The 20769-nt window shown below is 41.5% G+C and overlaps 2 protein-coding genes across 17 annotated transcripts in view; one reads left to right on the top strand and one right to left on the bottom strand.

The window, feature by feature from the left end:
* Positions 1-18546, bottom strand: part of PAN3 (poly(A) specific ribonuclease subunit PAN3) — a 131209-nt gene extending 112663 nt beyond the window's left edge. For 9 of the 14 annotated variants that reach the window (XR_006218706.1, XR_006218711.1, XR_006218883.1 and 6 more), the window contains exons 1-2: positions 17952-18545; positions 321-442 (exon numbers count right to left, since the gene is read on the bottom strand). Coding sequence is in view for 11 of the 14 variants with exons in the window: in XM_042989231.1 (XP_042845165.1) it covers positions 321-442; positions 17952-18384 (555 nt within the window). In the remaining 3 variants the exon portion in view is untranslated. Of the gene's footprint in view, positions 1-320; positions 443-17951 lie in introns of all 14 variants that reach the window. The other 5 variants (XM_042989347.1, XM_042989365.1, XM_042989577.1 and 2 more) reach the window with 3 other exon arrangements.
* A 259-nt stretch (positions 18547-18805) lies between these two features.
* FLT3 (fms related receptor tyrosine kinase 3) overlaps positions 18806-20769 on the top strand; it is a 122090-nt gene continuing 120126 nt past the window's right edge. The window contains exons 1-2 of one of the 3 annotated variants that reach the window (XM_042989084.1): positions 18806-19041; positions 19658-20220. The gene's annotated coding sequence lies outside the window, so the exon portion shown is untranslated. Of the gene's footprint in view, positions 20221-20769 lie in introns of all 3 variants that reach the window. The other 2 variants (XM_042989203.1, XM_042989143.1) reach the window with 2 other exon arrangements.

Raw genomic sequence — 20769 nt, 5'->3', positions numbered from 1 at the left:
CAAAAAATGTTCATTGCTTTCTTACACTCCATACCCTCTACAGTCTCTCCGTCCTGAAAGGCCTTCACTCCATACCCACAAAACAGAGAGGAGTGAAAACTAGTCTCTTTCCATCTGTCTTCTACATACTCCACTGTCCTCCCACCCCATCCTACCCTTGAAAGTTCACACAGACTCCAACTGTATCCCACCAACCTCATCGATTCCGAAAACCTTCCCTCATACTCAACAAGTTTAGGAATAAATGAAGACTCTAGACATCCCCTGACACTGGAATAAACTTCACTGTTTAGTGCCATGTAAATTCAGACTAAGGATACCTGCATCAAGGGATACTTTGTTTCCACTGGGCTTCCAAATCCATTGACTCCAATGAAGCTGGTGCTGAAATAGGAATCTGTGAGACTTGTATCAGTTAAAGCACCTCCATCTATTCCAGGAACTGAAAGAAAAGGAAAATTCAAGCATTTTAATTATTTGGAAGTACAAAATACTGATGTAGTTTCTGTGTCTCTAATAGATTTTAAAGTCTCAAATCTCTGTCACACTTCCTTTTATTTATCTGTTCATAACAGAAGGCAGGACCAAATAAAATTGGCTCAGCTCTAAACATTTGATGAACAATGCTCAAGTTGACGGATTTTTTTCCCACACAGATAGTATTTTATTTTGTATTAGTATGTAAGCACCACCAAACATAACATGAAGAAACAAACCACACTTGCATTTCATTTTCTCAAGTTTTCTTTCTTTAACTTTGCAAGAAGACAGAATACAAACACTGCAACTGAATCTTCAGAGGAGAAACAGATATAAGTTTCTCAGGACTGTTCTCTTAATACATCTTATGAAACAGACCAGCAGTCTCACATTAACGCATAATTCAGTAAAAACAATTCTGCAGTGTAGCAATAGGATAGAGTTCAGAAATACAGACAAGCTGTTGATTTTAGGATAGGTTAATACAAAACGATTGTTAAGTAGTATGACAATCCATCATATATCAACAAAGTAATGGACAATATGGTTTAGATGCTACCTCTTGGTAATTACTTGGAATGTTGCTATTTGATAGTTAAGTACAAAACCATATGCTTTAAAAATCAGCTAAGCTCCAAGTAGGATTGTCCTCTTCTGGGCACACCCTCTGAGAACCAGTGAAACCACTACCACCCCCAACTAAGAAAACTAAGAGAATGCTGACAGTTGGATGTAGGGTGCTATGATCTGAATGTCTGTAACCTGCAAAATTCACATGCTGAAATCCTAACCCCCAAAGATAATGGTATTAGGAGGCAGGGCCTTTGGGAGGTGCGTAGGTCATGGGAGTGGAGGTCTCAGGAATGAGATTAATCTTCTTTTTCACAAGAAATCCCTAAAGACCCCTAGTCCCTTCCACCATGTTAGGATACAAGAAGGCACCCATTTATGAAGCAGGAAGTGGGTCCTAGCCAACCACCACATAAAATGTGCCAGTGCTATGATCTGGGACTTTCCAGCCCCCAGAACTGTGAGAAATAAATCTCTGTTGTTTGTTAAGACATCCAATCTGAAGTATTTTATTATACTTCAGACAGACTAACACATAGGGATTCCTTGGAAAGCAAACTGAGATAATTTTTCTGGTCTATTTTTAAGACTTATTTCTCAAAATGCCCACTATTAAAATGAAAAATGTATTCCTAGAAAAAAACATAGTATATATAAGGTTCTAGCCATCTGCAATTTCAAACATCCACTGGGCTTGGGGGTGGGGGGGTCTCGAACTGTATCGCCAGCAGGTACAGCAGAACTACTGTATACACCCAAAGGAAACGGAATCGCTATCTTGAAGAAATGTCTGCACCCCCATGCTCACTGCAGCATTATTCCTAACAGCCAAGGCATGGAAACAACCTAGGTATCTGCTGACAGATGAATGGCTAACAAAAGTGTGATACATATATACATATGCATAAAATGTGATATATACATACATACACACAAACATACACAATGGAATATCACTCGGCCATAAAAAGGGAAACCCTGACATTTGTGACACCACAGGTGAACACTGAGGGCATTATGCTAAGTGAAATCAGTCAGAGAAAGACAAACATAGTATGTTCTCCCTTATATGTGGAATCTAAAAGGGCCAAACTTGAGGCACCTGCATGGCTCAGTCAAGCGTCCAACTTTTGATTTCGGCTCAGGTCATGGCCTCATGGTTCGTAAAATCAAGCCCTGCAGAGTCTGCAGAGCCCTGCAGAGTCCCAAGAGTCTGCTTGGGATTCTCTCTCCCTCCCTCCCTCCCTCCCTCCCTCTCTCTCTCTCTGCCCCTTCCCTGTGCATGCTCTCTCTGCTCTCTCTAAACAGAGAAATTTTAAATAAAAGGGCCAAGCTCAAAGAAACAGAGTAGTACAGTGGCTGCCAGAGACTGGGGAGTAGGAGAAATGGGGCGATGTTGGTCGAATTTCCAGCTATGACATGACTATGAGTAAGCTCTGGGGATCTAACGTACACCATGGTGACTATAATTAACAAAACTGTATTATATAATCGAAAGTTGTTAAAAGAGTAGATTTTAAAAGCTATTACCACACAAAAAGAAGTTAATTATGTGAAGAGATGAAGGTGTTGATTAACCTTATATGGTAATCATTTTGCAATATATATTTATATCACATCATCAAGTTGTACACTTTAAACTTAACAGATGTTACAAGTCAATATCTCAATAAAGCTGAGAGAAAAAAAATCCATACATATACTTCACTTTTCCTGTTTTGGAAGGAAGAGAATGGGATTTCATACTTCAAGAATAGTTAAGGAAATCACTAACCTATGATACATTATTCTATATAGATCATGAAGGTCCTAACTTTCTATTTATTTTTTTTTTACAGGCATCTGAAGAATTTACTTTTTTTTAATTTTATTTTTTTTAATTTACATCCAAATTAGTTACCATATAGTGCAACAATGATTTCAGGAGTAGATTCCTTAATGCCCCTTACCCATTTAGCTCATCCCCCCTCCCACAACCCCTCCTGTAACCCTCAGTTTATTCTCCATATTTATGAGTCTCTTCTGTTTTGCCCCCTCCCTGTTTTTTTTTATATTATTTTTGTTTCCCTTCCCTATGTTCATCTGTTTTGTCTCTTAAAGTCCTCATATGAGTGAAGTCATATGATTTTTGTCTTTCTCTGACTAACTTCACTTAGCATAATACCCTCCAGTTCCATCCATGTAGTTGTAAATGGCAAGCTTTCATTCTTTTTGATTGGCGAGTAATACTCCATTTATACACACACACACACACACACACACACACACACACACACACACACACACACCACATCTTCTTTACCCATTCATCCATCGATGGACATTTGGGCTCTTACCATACTTTGGCTATTGTCAATAGTGCTGCTATAAACATGGGGGTGCATGTGCCCCTTCGAAAAAGAATACCTGTATCCCTTGGATAAATGCCTAGTAGTGCAATTGCTGGGCCGTAGGGTAGTTCTATTTTTAGTTTTTTGAGGAACCTCCATACTGTTTTCCAGAGTGGCTGTACCAGCTTGTATTCCCACCAACAATGCAAAAGAGATCCTCTTTCCCCGCATCCTCACCAACATCTGTTGTTGCCTGAGTTGTTAATATTAGCCATTCTGACAGGTGTGGTTTTGATCTGTACTTCCCTGATGATGAGTGATGTGGAGCATTTTTTCATGTGTCTGTTAGCCATCTGGATGTCTTCTTTGGAAAAGTGCCTATTCCTGTCTTTTGCCCATTTCTTCACTGGATTGTTTTTTGGGTGTTGAGTTTGATAAGTTCTTTATAGATCTTGGACACTAACCCTTTATCTGATATGTCGTTTGCAAATATCTTCTCCCATTCCGTCGGTTGCCTTTCAGTTTTGCTGACTGTTTCCTTCGCTGTGCAGAAGCTTTTTGAAGGTACTAACTTTTTAAAGTTACTAAGAACACATATGCTACATACCTCATGGGATGCACAAGGAGAAAAGGCATGTGGAGTACTTTTTAAGTTTAAATTACACAAGCGTAAGACACGTCAGAGACTTTAATTACCGAGACTAGATAATTAAGTACTTTTCACGCCGTCAATCCCTTATTTTTGCAGTCCACCAATACCACCTCTACAGGATAATAACTTGCAACCCAATGGAAGTAAAGGCTTACTGTTTCTGTGAAAGCTCTATTATCATCTCTATTATTACAACATATCTGTACAGAATAATAATCAATTCAACAATCACTGTGTAAATATGAACCGCCATCTGAATGACAACTGCAGCAGGGCTGCTATTTTCTTTTGCAGCTAAGCAAACTGATTCAGGGAGATGAGAAAGCTTGTGCAGTCACAAAGCTAGTAAGTGACACAACAGGGATGCAATGACAACCTCTTGATTGCATGAAACTGCCTTCCAGTTTTTAAGAAAGGGAATTATAAATCAAAAAACGAAATTTCAAGCCCGCAGTTTTTTTTTTTTAACGTTTATTAATTTTTGAGACAGAGCGAGAGAGTGCACGAGCGGGAGACGGCCAGAAAGGGGGAGACAGAAGATCCGAAGCAGCTTCCACACAGCAAGCGAGATTCATGACCTGAGCCGAAATCAAGAGTGGGTAGCTTAACCCACTGAGCCACCCAGGTGCCCCTCAAGCAGTTTTAAAACTGCAAAGTCTTGATGTTAAGACATTCAAACTTTGAACCAAAGGATCTTACAGTACTTAAAGAATCAGAACTTCTACAACTGTCAGCAGTAACCCTGCCATGATTAACATATAAATGTGTATGATGATAAGCCACTTAAAAAAAACAAAAAAACCATCCTCACGGCCTAACTAAATAAATGTTCTCCTTCATCTTCAGTCTTGTCCCTTCTTGGTGAAATGGGTTTAACTTTCCAAAAAGATCACAATAAATCAATGCTACCCAAAGGGAATTCTCAAGTCAGTAAATTTGGAAAATGCTGAAAAAAACAAAAGTAAACCCATTCTTCACTGCACTTCTCATAGCATTGTGTCCACAATGTGAACTCTGACAATTCAAAATGGAGATATACTTCCCAAATGTACTTGCCTAGAGACCCTTTCTCCATGGAGCAGCTTGAGAGCCTTGAGTTCCATAGAACAGACTCTACAAAATGTGATCCCCTGACAATACTGAGCGGTTTTCCTGCGCCAAAGAAGACATCACAGACAAGATGCGGGCAATTCTTACGCTAGGTGACGAAATCCAAATTTCTTAGTCCAACATTAAAAAGCACTCAACAATCTGTTCTCAACCCATCATTTCCAAAAGGTGCCAGGTTTGAGTCTCAGTTTTGCCACTTACTAGCCACAAAGTCTCAGGCAAAATACTTAAGAAATGTAGATTATGCCATTATTTGTAAAGTGAAAATCATACCATCTACCCTGCAAACGTCAATGAAAAATTATGAAAAACAATGAAACAGTATCTGGTAAGAATCTTGACGGTTTGTATAACTCTGTAATACAACCTACTAAAAACTGACTATACAACTTACAGTGACTGAATAAAGCACATAAATTATATTTCAATAAAGCTATTTTTTCATAAATCAGTGGACAAAAAGAGGAATTATCCAATAAATAAACTTAAAACAACTGGGTGTCCAGGGGCCCCTGGATGGCTCAATCAATTGAGCAACCAACTCTTGATTTTGGCTCAGGTCATGATCCCAGGGTTGTGGGAACAAGCCCTGGGTTGGACTCCACACTGAGTGTGGAGGAGCCTGCTTGGGACTCTCTCCCTCTCCCTCTGCCCCTTCCCCACTCATGCTCTGTCTCTCTAAAAACTTAAAAAAAAGTAAAAAATTAAGAACTGGGTATCCATCAGGGGAAAAAAAACGAATACAGATATTTCCAAAAGACCAAAGATTATAGTGTAATAAAAGTAAATATACACATACACACAATCTATAAAAAGGTCTTTACAATAATCATAACTTTATTGAACTCTCTCCTCCAGTCAAAATGGTATACTCAACTGTATTTTGAAAGCCTACACTTTACATTACGAAGTACCATCAATTCCTACACACACACACACACCCCTAACTCTATGTTCTTCAAGACCCAGATATATGATGAAAAGGAAAACAATCCTTGGAATTAGAGCCAGAGTTCCAATCCTACTTTTACTACTCACTAACTAGCTCTATGACCTGGAGCAAACATCCTCTAAGTGTCATTTCTTCATCTGGAAAAGAAGGCAATACCAGCTCACTCACAGGCCTGTGGTAGGGACTCAGAGGAAACAACCTAAAAGCAAAGTGCCTCATGTCCTGTCTCGAGGGATAATTATAAATGTTTTTTCCTCTTCTGTCTCTAGAATGCATTGCCCAATTATTCTAAGCTGTTAAAACCTCTACCTCTTCAGATACCATTTATACTATTTGATTATGTGTACACACACACACACACACACACACACACATCTTTATACAGAATATATTTTTTTACATATATAAAATATAAACTTTGACCTTTTATTGCTATCTTCAACTATTTAAACATTTAAATCCTTATATGTTTCTGTATTATCTACCCATCTAAACTACCTGTTAACTTGAGAGTTGGGACTACTTATATTTTTTTGGTATTCCCTAATCTACTAGCACATTTTTATGAACATTTACAATTAAATCCTTTTTGAAAATTGGTATTTTTAGAAGTTGATCAAAGATGCACTATAGTGTGAGCTTCACATCCAACCTTCAGAAAACACCCCATACAAATGGTATTTATTAGAGCCTCCAATTTTCCTGATAAGGAAATTAAAACTCACAGCCACCAGGGGATGCAGGCCCAAGAAAAAGGGGCTCTTTCACCTACTCAGCAGACACTCGCACCAACCTCCTGAGCAAACACAACTGCCCGTGAGATCTTCTCAGCCAGTTGCCAACTATTGCCCTTTGACTGTTTTTAAGTAGGTTCCATGCCCACGTGGGGCTTGAACTCAAGACCCTGAGATCAAGAGTTACATGCTCTACCAGGGCGCCTGGGTGGCTCAGTGGGTTAAGCGTCCGGGTTCCAAGTTCAGCTCGGTCGTGATCTCCTATCCTACTTCATGGGTTCGAGCCCCACGTCAGGCTCTGTGCTGACAGTGCAGAGCCTAGAGCTTGCTTCAGATTCTGCCTGTCTGTCTGTCTGTCTCTCTCTCTCTGCCCCTCCCAGCTTGGGCTCTGTCTCTTTCTCTCTCTCAAAAATAAACATTAAAAAAAAATTTAATAAAAAACTCAAAAAAAAAAGTTACATGCTCTACCAAATGAGCCAGCCAGGCACCCCACCCCCACCCCCGTCCCCTGCTTCACAGTGTATTTAATCCAAGTCTCAGTTTCCTCCCCTAAAACAGAACAATAACATCTACTTTACAGGTCTGCTGTGAGAATAATTCAGCGCACTGGCATGCTTGGGTGATATTATGTGCCTAATGGTTACTTCTTGTGGTTTTGTGGTTATCATTTGTATCCATATATAAACCTATTTGTAAAAGTTATCTTGCCTTTTCTGATGAAAAACTAACATGTTCTTTGTACAGAATACATTAGGGGAAACATTTCATGTAGTTTTTTAAAATTTTAATATAAATGACAAAAAGGTAGCTTGGAACATTTTAGACATGTTACAAAACCCATAGGAATTGTCTAAAAGATAAGACTCGAATCCTTGGGGCGCCTGGGTGGCTCAGTCGGTTAAGCACCTGACTTTGGCTCAGGTCATGATCTCACAGTTCGTGGGTTCAAGCCCCACATCAGGTTCAGTGCTGACATCTTGGAGCCTAGAGCCTGCTTCAGATTCTGTGTCTCCTTCTCTCTGCCCCCCCCCAACTTGTGTTCTCACTCTCTCTCTCTCTCTCTCTCAAAAATAAACAAACATTTAAAAAGTTAAAAAAAAAAAAAAAAAGACTCAAATCCAAAGCAGGTGACTGAGCAAGATGTATTGGTCTATTTGAAGGGCTGGACTTCCCTCAGAAGCTCACAAACAGAAAAAGTCCAAGGGAAATCTGAGAAAAATAGTAGTTAATAGCTATAAACGCTGTATTTCCAGTCCTCATGGTAAAGTTTCTGTGCAGAGCCGTAAGAGATCAATTCCGCGTTTCTGATCCTCCTCCTAACTCTGAAGTATCACTAACCAACATCGGTGATAACTAGGGAAGCAAGACCTTAGCACGTAGCATCAATCATAAGTCAAATGTAATTTTACATGCATTATCCCATTTTTTTACCCACTCAACAAGCTGAACTGTGTCCTCTCAAAAGAAATGTTGACATTCTAACCTCAGTATCTCAGAATGTGATCTTAATCTCTGTACAGAATCACTAAAGATGTAATCAGTTGAGATGAAGTCACTGTTTGGGGCACCTGGGTGGTCCAGCCGGTTGAGCATCTGACTCCAGCTCAGGTACATGATCTCACGGTTCGTGAGTTCTAGATCTCCATTGGGCTCGCTGCTGTCAGCACAGATCGCGCTTCTGATCCTGTCTCCCCCTCTCTTTGCCCCTCTCCTGCTGGTTCTCTCTCTCTTTCTCCCTGTCTCTCAAAATAAATAAACTTAAAAAAATAATAATAAATATTTCTTAATATGGCTTTAAAAAAAACAAAAGAAGAGGTCACTGTTCAGGTGAGTCCTAATCCAATATGACTTTAGACTTTATAAAAGGGGAAAACTGGACATAGACACACGCAGGAAGAATGTCTTGTGAAAGTGAAAGCAGAGATCAAGGTGATGCTTCCGAGAGCCAAGGGATGCTAAAGACTACAGGCAAACCACCAGAAGCTCGGTGAGAGGCATGGAACAGATTACTTCTCACAATCCTTAGAAGAAAGCAACCCAGCCAACACCTTGATCTCAGACTTCTAAGCTCCAGAACAATAAATCTGTTATTTAACCACCCGCCACCAATAAAGCCATTTAATAAAAATAAAAGATTAGATGGGCGATTATTAACCCAATAAACATAAGCTAAGGAAAAGTATCTCTAAGTTCAGAAGTTTCTAAGTAGTCAAGATCAAAAAAAAAAAAAAAAGTAAGTTAAAAAATACCTCATAAAATAACAAATACCAATTTTTTAGAGCAAACCATTTCTAGTGCTAAGCTCTTCTAAGCTCTTCAGAGAAATGTTTATAAAGATTTTCACATATGGAGCACTGCTCATCATGCATCTTCAATTCAGGTGAAAAAAAACGTCTAGAACCATTTTTTATATTTGTTCTCAATGGAAGTAGAGAACAGTATTAAACCACAATCTATCTGAAGTAATTCCATAAAGAGCTAAGGATGCTATTTAAATAATTCCTTTTTCAGCCTTCTACCTAGACCAATCTTTCCCCCTTGAACTGTTACCCTTTTGCTTTGAAACATTCACTTCTGGTTCTGACAGATTAGACAGACAGGTACCGACAGACAGGAAATAATACCGTTGCCGTGCACAGTTTTCCACGTACAATCTCGACAGTCCTTCAGGATATGTATCATCACCACCTATTTCGGTGTCAGTGCCAGAGATGAAATTTGAAACGAGAACAATCTTGCTTCAAAGGTTCCGAAAATTACTATACTACCTTCCTCTCAGTCATTCCTACAAACTCAGACCCCCATTCACAGCTACCTAGTATTAAATGTCTCCGAATACGTGTGTGACGAGTACTTTTAAGCTACAAACTCATTTATCCTTAATTCCTTTCTCTCTCTCATCCATCCCTTCAAGTGGCTGCTGTACCAAATCTCTCAAATGCGCCCCCTGTATTTCATTGCCACTTTCCCAAAATGGGTCCTTGGCATCTCTCCCTTCAACAGATCTTATCCTTTCCCTTGGCACAGCTTACAAGGGTGGCCACACAATCTATCATCTGGTACCACTCTCCATAATACAGCCTATTCTCCACATCAGCTGACTGCAGACCAAAAGCATGCACAACGCTCTCTCTCAAAATCTGTGTCCAGGGGCGCCTGGGTGGCTCAGTCGGTTAAGGGTCCGACTTCAGCTCAGGTCACGATCTCGCGGTCCGTGAGTTCAAGCCCCGCGTCGGGCTCCGGGCTGATGTCTCAGAGCCTGGAGCCTGCTTCTGATTCTGTGTCTCCCTCTCTCTCTGCCCCTCCCCCATTCGTGCTCTGTCTCTGTCTCAAAAATAAATAAATGTTAAAAAAAAAAAAAAAATCTGTGTCCGTGTCCTCCTGGGATGCCTTTCTTTTCTACCAGATATGCATCATACATTTCAAAAAAGTTCAAATATTACCTCTTGATGAGACCCTCCACAATATCCCTGAACAGAGTTTATTATATGTTTTATACCTAGAGCGCATCATACTATGCCAACATTTATACATCTCAAAATCCCTTACTGGCCTATGCATTCACAAACGGCCAGCACCACGCATCTTTGTCTTCCCAAAACTGGTATAGTACCTGGCACAGAAGTGTTCCATAAATGTTTGACAATGAGACTCTCTAGTCAGGGCCCAGAGTATACATATACCATCAGTCAGCTGCACAAAGTCGACCTCCAGAGACGAGTTCACATTGTTTTAAAAACTGCAAGATCTATCTGGCAAACTGGCCCTTAAGGAAATTGGCATACCTGTGCACCAAGAGAGCCACAGTAAAGCCTATGGCAAGACCAAAAAAAAAAAAAAAAAATTCCTAAAAGAGCAATTTTCGATAGATCAAGTGGCTTAACAAGTACTCAGTTGAGATCCTCGTGCCTCGTGTTCCACACTGGAATATGTACGGTACAGTGTTTTGAACTGAAAATTAAAGATCAACATTTTTACCTAGTTTCCTGAATCAGAGAGGAACACTGCAGTGCAGCACGACTGGAAAATAGCCGACTGTGAAGAGCACTACAATACTAAAGGCCTTCCAAGATACACTGGCTACAAAACTGATAATGAACAACTAATTAAACTGGGCTCTCAGGTGAAGCCACTTAATGTTTAGCACTGTCCCTTTGATTACTTACTGGAAAACGCCTTCCGAAACAGTTCTAGTTTAGGATCTGTGCCAAGATCACTGCTTTCTTCACACAATCAAAATCTGCCAATAAATAAATGTTTTCAGAAGTCTTCCACTGATGTTGTTTTCTCAGTAGAATGAACCAGAAATGTGTTTCTAAAGCCAGCTTACTCCTTGTGCAAAGTATCAGCATAATATCATTCAAACCCATGGTTTATTGAGAACTGAGGAGTAGATTTGTTCCTTCTTTTTTTTTCTTAATAGCAACTGTCCTCTTTTAACATACTATAAAATGTGGGGCATTAGATTTACTAACACTGCCCACTCTACCATTAAAATGTAAGCTCCACAAAGGAAAGAATCTTTTTATTTGATTACTGATGTACCTCAAAAATCTAAAACAGCAGCTGACACAGTTGGTGCTCAGTAAATGTTTATTAATCAAATAATTAAATAAAATGAATGAATCTCCGCTTTTAGAGCTAATCATACTAAGTGGAAAGTCTGCCAAAATCTAAGTTTTTCAAAAATATTATCTGTTTACATTAAACCTTTTTACAATATATATCAGAGGACGTTGCTAAAATTTTTACTTTAAACACTGCCTGGATCATTTTTCCAAGCCCTGGGAGCAGGAGAAAATTCCCAGTCCCATCTTTGTCGAGATTCCTCCTCCGAGACAGCTGACATTGCTGTAAAGTCTATGAACCATGAAAGGTCACTATTTTAAAGGAATTGAAAAGGCCCCATCCCATTTTGGTTTTGTTCACCTCCAATCTCATCTTTCAATCAAGTATACAGTGAGATTCAGGAATGGCAATTTTGTTAAAAGACAGAGTAAGTTTAGGAACAGGTGAACAAAATCACAAAGTTAAATCTGACGGTATGTCATGTCCTTTCCAGTTTTTCCAACCCTGTCATGTTCTACCTAATTATAAATATGACAGCAGCCTAAGGTAACTGTATCAAAAATGCAGATAAACAGTGAAAGACTATTAAACGATAACACTAGTCTTTTATTAAATATACAAATGAAATTTCCCAGCGACTGTTAACAAATACTACCTCATTAAGTTGCAAAAGATGTGATTTACAAAACCGTCTCTAGATAAGTGAGCCACTGGGAGAAAATCTTGCTGGGACAGATTTAATATGGATGGCTATTTCAAATATCTTATTTCAGCTAATGATGTATAAAATACACATTTTTTATTGACCTGTAAGTGACATGAAATATTACTTTTAGGTGTACAACATAATGATTTACTGCAAAATGATTTACCACATTAAGTTTATTTAACATTAATCACTACACAGTTGCCATTCTTTTAATGCTGAAAACTCAAGAACTACTCTCTTAGCAACTTCCAAATATACACTACAGTATTGTTAACTATAGCCACCTTGCTATACATTACATACTCTCAAGATTTATTGATCTTTTAACCGTTAAGTTTGTACCTTTTGGCCACCTTCAACCATTTCACTCACCCCCCGCTACCTCTGGCAACTACTAATCAGTTCTCTGTACCTAGGAGTTCAGGGTTTGTTTTTTTCTTTGTTTGTTTGTTTGTTTGTTTGTTTTTTGGTCTCACATGTGAGATCATATGGTAGTTATCTACACAGTTTTTCTTAATGTAACAAGTTTGAACCAGATTACTGAAGATTCTGTACGCTTAACATATGTACATATCATATTTTACATAAATCTATGTGTAAATGCACATAATAAATTAAGATGTAACAGCTTAGTGGCATCGTTTGCAATAATAGACTACAAACAATCTAAATATCCATTAAAAAGAATACAGTATACAGCGGAATATCATGCAGCCTTTAAAAAGAACAAGGTAGATTTCTATGCGCGGATGTGGAACAAATCCCAAGACATGCAGTTCAGTGAGAAAATTCAAAGTGCATTGGGCTTCCGTGTGTCTCTACCAGTATGTGTGTCAGTATGTACTGCAGACAGGGAACTGTAAGCACGTGGATGATTGTAGAGGCAAAGAATATTTCTGAATAGATACATGATAAATTGGAAAGAGTGACTGTCTTTTGGAGAGGGATCAGGGAGCTAAGGAAGTAGGGAACCTATTTTTCACTGTGTACCATTTTATGCTATTTACATTTTTAACCTGTGCATGTACTAATTTTTAGTTCCAAAAACAAGATACTGTTTCCCATTTTTTAAGCTGTAATTTTTATAATAAAAATGTAATTAAAAACGAGCTTTAGAAAAATAGGAATACAGGTGCCCGGCTGGCTCAGCCAGTGGTGCATGTGACTCTTGACCTCAGGGTCATTGAGTTCAAGCCTCATGTTCAGCATAGGGTTTACTTAAAAAAAAAGAAAAGAAAGAAAAGGAGGAAAAAAATGGGAAAAATATCTTTATTTTTAAAGAAAAAACAGACATCAAAACAGGGGAGGGGCGCCTGGGTGGCTCAGGCTAGGCTAGGCATCCAACTTAGGTCATGATCTCACGGTTCGTGGATTCAGGCCCACAAGGGGCTCTATGCTGAACGCTTGTTCAGAGCCTGGAGCCTGGTTCCGATTCTGTGTCTCCTCTCTCTGCCCCTCCTCCCCTCGTGCTCTGTCTCACTTGGTCTCTCAAAAATAAATAAATGTAAAAAAAAAAAACACACAAAACAAAACAGGGGAGGGCTTTTTTATGAAGAGGATTGTTATCTACATGCCAATTAACTCAGCCAAGATAGGTGAGACCGACATGCCCCTCCCTGTACTGGAGGTTAGACTGCTGACCAGTCAGTGTTTCTAAGACTTGTTGGGAGGGGTGGAGGATCTAAAGATCAAACATGAAGTAATTTGTTTTCTAGATCATGAACATTTAGAAAACACAGGAGCATTTTAGAGCTGAAAGGATTCTGAACATCACAAACCCCATCCCCCATTCTCCCATTTTACAGATAAAGAAATATATTTCCACATGGACTAAATGACTACCTTAAGATCACGAAGTGATTTTGGAAGACAGCACTAAAATCAAAATCTCTGAGCCCCAAGCCTGTCGTAATTTCCATATACTGATAAGAGACACAAATACTTGCATGTATTGGCTTGCAAACAACTATATGATAACAGTATATGAAACAAACATCTTACCATATTCCATTTATATAGTCTCAGACTAAACTACTTTATAAACAGGATATAAATTAATATGAGAAAAAAAGGTGAGAAATACTACTACAAACTTAAGTGTGTTTGTGTGTGTGTGTGTGTGTGTGTGTGTGTGAATTGTTTTTTCTCAAAATTCATATACTGAAGCCCTAACTCTCAATGTGAATGCACTTGGAGACAGGGCCTTTAGGAGCACAAAAGTTATTAATAACAATTAATCCCAGGCAATAAGATGAGAAGACTGGTCTACTCTGACTTTATACACTGCTGTTCCAATGGAAATTTTTCATAACTTAAAAATAAGTGAAAATCAACCCTAAAATACATACATAAAAAATAAATATTCGAGTCCGTCAATAAATGCCTCAAAATCCTAGCACAAATCTTTAATATCACTTCTGGGTTACTGTAAATGCTCACAGCTTTGGTACGCGAAGCAGATATGCCTATAAAAAAGCAAACCAAAAAAAAAAAAAATGCTGCTTCATAATAACGATAAATATAAATTTTCAAAGTTAAAAAAAAAAAAAAGAATGCACACAACTTGGCTGAACCTTGAGGGAACTGTGCTGGGGTGGGGGTTGGGGGGGGGGGAGGAAACGAATCCCAAAAGATTTCATGCTATATAATTCCATTTAAAACCATTCTTGAAATGACAAAATTATAGAAATGAGAGCAAATTGGTAGTTGCCAGGTTTGGGGAGGGAGGGAGGCTTACAAAAGGGCAACTTAAGGGTGACAAAACCATTCTGTGTCTTGACTGTGTTGGCAGGCACACCAACACACATGTGATAAATTCCCACAGAAATACACGTGCATGCACACACACAAGTGCAAATAAGATTAGAGAAACAGGAATATGATAAGTGGAATGTAGCAATCAATGCCGGCTGTGATACTATACTCCAGGTATGAAACATGTTACCACTGGAGGAAAATGAGTGATGAAATGAGCTCTCTGTGTATTATTTTTTACAACTGCATTTGACTCTACATTATCTCTAAATAGAACGCTAATTTAAAAACTGAAAAATCCTATAAAAGGGCAAAAATATGAAGACATTTTGCTTTATTGTGGCAATGCACTTTTATGGAAAGAAGAGGTTTACTCATTCACTGAATCTTACCTCAACTTGTGTTAACTCAGTCCTCTTCGAATATTCCTCATAAAATTTATCAAGGCTTAATATTATCTTATACATCTCACAAGCCCACAAAAAAGAGTGCATGCTATATGAGAGTCCATTCCTATAAAGTTCAAAAAAGTCCAAAAAAAGTGAAAAATGAATCTACAGTGTCAGAATGTAGTGTTAGAAACCGTAAGTTATATTTGGGAACTGGGGCAAACCATCTGGGATGGGACAAAAGCAGGACTTCTGGGGGTACTGATTATGTACTATTTCTTGATCTGAGTTCTGATTATAAGCCATTGTTTTCAACTTATAAAAATTCCAAAAACTTGTGATTTGTACATTTTTCCCTGGGTATGTATACCTCAATAAAAACTTTTTTGACACACACACACACACACACACACACACACACGATTCCATAAAGCCCAAAGTATTTCTGCAGGCAGATCTACCCTATCAGAGCAGAGGAGTGTATGACCTTTCAGCTAAGGGAAACCCTGTACAATCTTACATTTAAAGAAAAGGAAAAAATGAAAACAAAATAAAATCGTGATGCTAGATGATCAAGTCCGCAAGAAAATTTAAACTTCTGATAACAATACCTCTTAGAATATGCTGTCTAGTTTAACTGCCTCATGCACTTAACAAACCAAGCCTGTTTCCAAAAATACGTCAAAGAATATAGGAAAAGGTAGAAAGCAGACTAAAAACTAAACATTTAAGGGTGAAGATTCAAAGCAGCCATTAAACCACCAACACAGTCCTCTTCCCTGATTCCTGAGCAACTTTACTTGCCAGTCACTGGTATGAAGCAATCTGCTCTCATCCAAAAGGAGTCACAACCCAGTACGACTCAGTTACCCAGAAGACTACAGCGGAAAAGAGGAGCCTCAGGCTTCACCCGGCAAGTTAAAGCAAGCCCTATAGAACCTAAATACATAACTCAGCTATTTAATCAAATAACTGTTAAAGGACTAAATACTAAATTGTCAAATGCCTTCTTAGCAATAACTACCTGTTCTCTCAAGAAGACCCTATATCCCAATTACTTTCCTTTTATGAGGTATGGAATGAGCCTCACCTTCGAGCCATTGTCAGTATCTTCCCCCACCTCCCATCTTCACCTACTTACAATATCCTGTCCTATCTTTCATGTTCCAGATCTACTACTTCTGCATGTTAGAAAATCCTAGAAAGATAACATATTTAATCGAATAGCAGCTTTTTTGAAAATGCCTTTCTGTATGTAACAAAGGTACCATTCAGTTTGCCCCTACCACTCAAAGACTGATCAAATTACTTTGAGCCACAACTCACACAACCAGCAAAAGTTCACCTTGAAAATGCAAAGCTGCTGCTCCAAAGTGATAAATTTCCACCAGTAAAGTAACCGATTTTTACAAAACACTTTTAAGTGACAAATTAATCTTCTGAGCGTATCAATGCGGACAAACACATCTGCATTCCAGCCAAGTCCATCACAGCAAGCTTTCTTTTAAAAAAAAGCTCATCTCTGGGAAAACAATAATCCTCACAGTACAAACAGCTGGCGAAACATCTAGCCAAACTCATTTACAGTTAAAAAAAAAAAAAAGACAAAAATGTACTGATGACCAAGTTAAAACGCCTATCAAAGTATCTTCAGATCTGCAAGCTGTTTAGAATTCCCAAGAAACGGGACTCCCCCTTCCTTTGGTTTAGAAATAGTATACTCAGAAACAGAAAAATCTGACACCTGCTCTCCCCCACTTGCTTAAGAGCAACATTCTGTAAAATAGATTGCATTCACGCATCCAACTCCACTAACAACTAAAAAGTTGCAAGGCAGTAGATAATGACAAGTGAAAAAAAGGAAAAAATACCAACAGCCCTGACAACATGCTCGAAGCCAAGTGCTCAGGTGCACGCACGTGAACGCCGCACCGGACACGCTTTCCAGGCTCCCTGCTAAGAGTTCGCTTGATACAAAGTTGTAGAGGACAGGATCCCTACTCTCACCCGGCAAACTTATCTTGGCTTCAGCAGAACTATGTCGAAATGCAAGTCTTGGGAAATTCGTCCTCTCAGCTCTCGACTAAACCTAAGCACAGTACACAAGTTGCTGTCCCTTCACTCCTAATCCTTCGAAAGCATTTCCTGCTTGAAAAATCTTTCTCCCGTACGCCTTCCACAAACTTTTTCCGTTCTTTCGGCCTTACTCCAGGAAGCCTTAAGCCCGCCCATCACCTCCCGCCCCCTGCCCACACTCACACCCACTAGGGAACCTCAACACTCGGCAGACACCGCTCCACACGGGCACGCAAAACACATGTGCCTGCAAACCCAGCCCCTTTCCACACCCCCCGGAAACGACACCCCCTTTCTCACACACCGCACGCCACAGCCCATCCCCCTTCCTCCCAGCCCCCACTCGCAGCACCCCCGTCAACCCACCCACGTTCCGGGGAACCCAGCCTCCCCTCACTCCCCAGCTCGCCGAAGGCGGTGGGGAAGGGAAGCAGGAAGAAGGAAGGAGGGCTCAGGCCCGGCCTAGGCCTTTCAGACCAACTAGGGAAGGTGAAGGGGGGGGGGGGGGGGACGACCCGCGGGCAAAGCTCGTCGCAAGGCCTCATCCAGGCCCCCTCCGGCCCCAGGCCTTCCCTCCGCCGCCGCGCCAAGGCCCGGGCCGCCCTCCCAGCCCGGACCACACTCACTTGCCAGCCGCGGTCCATCGAGGACGCCGCCGCCGCTGCCTCCTCCGCCGGCTGCGGCTCCCGCCCCCGGGCCTCCCAGGTCCGGCTTCTTGGGCCCCGGGGGCGGCCCAGCTCCCCCGCCCGGGACTGCTCCGGGCGGAAAGGCGGCCACCGGCGCGCCCGCCAGAGCCAGGGGGACGCTGTTGCTATGGAGGCCGAGGCCCGGGGCAGCTCCGGCGGCTGGGTCCTCATGCAGGAACTGACACTCCTCCCCGTAGAAGCAAGTCTTATCCTTAGCGTAGTAGCGGCAGTACTTCAGCTTGACTCCCGCCGCCGCCCCGCCGGGGACACCCCCGACCCCCGGCGGGGCCACCACCGCCACTGCCGCCGCCAGCGAGGAGGAGGAAGGGGAGGCGGCGGCCGAGGGGGGCGGGAGGCCGCCGCCACTGTTCATGGCAACGCCGCAGCCTCGTCTTCCGCTGCCGCCCGAGGAGCCGCCGCCGCCGCCGCCGCCACCATAGACCGGGGAGGGAAGGAAGACGCTGCCGGTGCCGGATAAAAGCCTGGGCGGGTGGGTCTGTCCCGCTGCGGGAGCCGGAGCCGCCCGGGGAGAGGGGGGGGGGGAGAGGGGAGGGAGGAGGGGGTAGGAAGGAGGGGAGGGGAGGGGGAGAGTTGGGATTCTCTCTCACTCACTCTCTCGTTCTCTTTTCTTAAAGGGGCCGCGCGGGACGACGGGGTGGGCGCGCGGGCCCAGACGGGGCCTTCGAGGGAGCGGGCTTGGGAAGGGGGAGCGGCGGCGGCGGCGAACGGGCTGGGAGGGTGGAGGGGCCAGTTTATTTTTAAATTCTGCCTCCACTCGCTCTCTCGCGCTCTGGTTCCTCCGAGTTGTTTATTCCATTTTCCTCTTCCTGAGAGGGCCGTCGCCGCTGCGCAGGCGCGCCGAGGCGCGAAGGTTTGTGGGTAGCGGGAGCGCGAGGGGAAGCCCCGCCAGGCGTCCGGCCCCCGGGGCATCCGCGAGCCAGCCGGCGGTTGGGACGGGCGGTTCGCGGTGGCCTTCCCTGAGGCTGATCCGGGTGGTGAAGTTCTCACGAGACGAATACCTTCCTACTTTGTATGTCCTCTAACTTACGAAACCAGGCGGCGTTTTTTAATCGAAAAGACAAAATTAGCAGCCTGTAAACGGTCAATTTGAGGGTCCGCACCTGGAGACGGAGGCAAAGCCCTTGCTCTGTTTGAAGGATAGTTTCGTCTGTTTGCCACACTTCCCCTCCCTCCTCTCCCTCTCTTTTCACCACCTTCCTCTGTTGCCTTCTCCTTGAAGGCGATGAGAGCTGCAGGACTGATTACCTTAACTGCTGAGCCTTCTATCAAAAAACTGAGCCAAAAATGGTGGATTTGGACAAACCCCCTGCTCAGTGCAGCACCTGTTTTCTCTATTTATATTACTGAAAGGCTTCAGTAAAATATTATGAAAAATAAGATGCCACCTGGGGACAACACTGCCTAGGCAGCGCCAGGTTTCATGTGTAAATGTGCTAGATTGCTTTTCTCCCATCAGCCTAGTCTTGATTTGAAATGCATTTTTAAAAGATAGTTTTTCCCTCCGCGATCTCTGATGTTTTGCTCTGTATTAAAAAAAAAAAAAAAAAAAGTTTTCAGGAATTGTAAAGCATTGCTATGAAGGGAAAAGTAATTTTAACATTTTAGTTTTTCCTCCTGTCTAAAAGAGTGGGCCAAAAGGCGATATCGCAGTTGTGCAGGGGGAATATTTGCTGGCAGTATTTAAGGAATTGTGGCAAATAGAAGAAATCGCAGAAGAACGGATATAAGCAAGCGTACCACACTGCAAAAAGGGGGAAAAGTGGATTCCGTACATCACAAACTGGTAAGCCTGGTGATGTTGCTTAACTGAATTCAAAAACAACGTTGTGTTGCGACTTTTGTTGAAAACCCCTTTCGTCTATTTATTCAGCAAATATTTATTGATGCCCATTATGCGTAGCAGGAACTGCCAAGAGCTGGAGAAACAAAACTAAACGAGATGCCGTCTTGTCTGAGTTCGAATGGATTCCTTTCCCTCTGGTCGGGGAAGCGTAAAGTACCCAGGCGATTATAAACCTGTGTCTTCAGTGTTAATCTTATCACACTGGCTATAAGAGGATGTTAAAGATGTTAGACTTTCTGGAGAAAGTTGATAATTCTAATAGCAGGCGTTGAGAACATCTGCTTTGAATGCAGACGGAGTGAGTTTGTAAGCCAGTGCTGAGGTTTAAGAGCTGTGTTACTCTGGGTAAGTTACTTCATTTCTCTGTGCCTCATTAGCAAAATGATGATGATAGTATCTACTTCATAAAGTATAAGCTACTGTATGTAAAGTGTCCCATGCTTAGTAAGAATTCATTAGATTTTAGCTATTGCTGTTAGTAATCTTGCGGCCAGTAGTAATCGACGTACAAGGGTGCGGAAAAGAGCTTCACAGGCAAAGCAGGCAGCTTGTGCAAAAGGCCTTGTGAAAGAGAGCTTTCATTGTTAGGACAGTGGAGAACTGAACAGGAACCATATCGCACAAGTCTCCGTGTGACATGTTAAAGGACTTAACTTTTTCTTGAGGGCAAGAGAAAGCTGTGACAGGGTTTTAAAAAGTCACGTAATGCCATGGTCAGATTTCCCTTTAGAGAAAAACATTTTGATTCTCCTAAGAACCCTATGAGAAAAGTAAAGAAGATGGGTTATCACCATTTTGTGGATGAACAAACTGAGTAAGGTGTGGATTTACACCAAGTTACCAGCTTGTAAATCTCAAAGCTACGATTTCAATTCAGGACTTCTAGGTCCAACT

This window comes from Panthera tigris, chromosome A1 (genome assembly GCF_018350195.1).
Source record: "Panthera tigris isolate Pti1 chromosome A1, P.tigris_Pti1_mat1.1, whole genome shotgun sequence".
Taxonomy (NCBI): Eukaryota; Metazoa; Chordata; class Mammalia; order Carnivora; family Felidae; genus Panthera; species Panthera tigris.
This window is presented reverse-complemented; position numbering and strand designations above follow the sequence as displayed.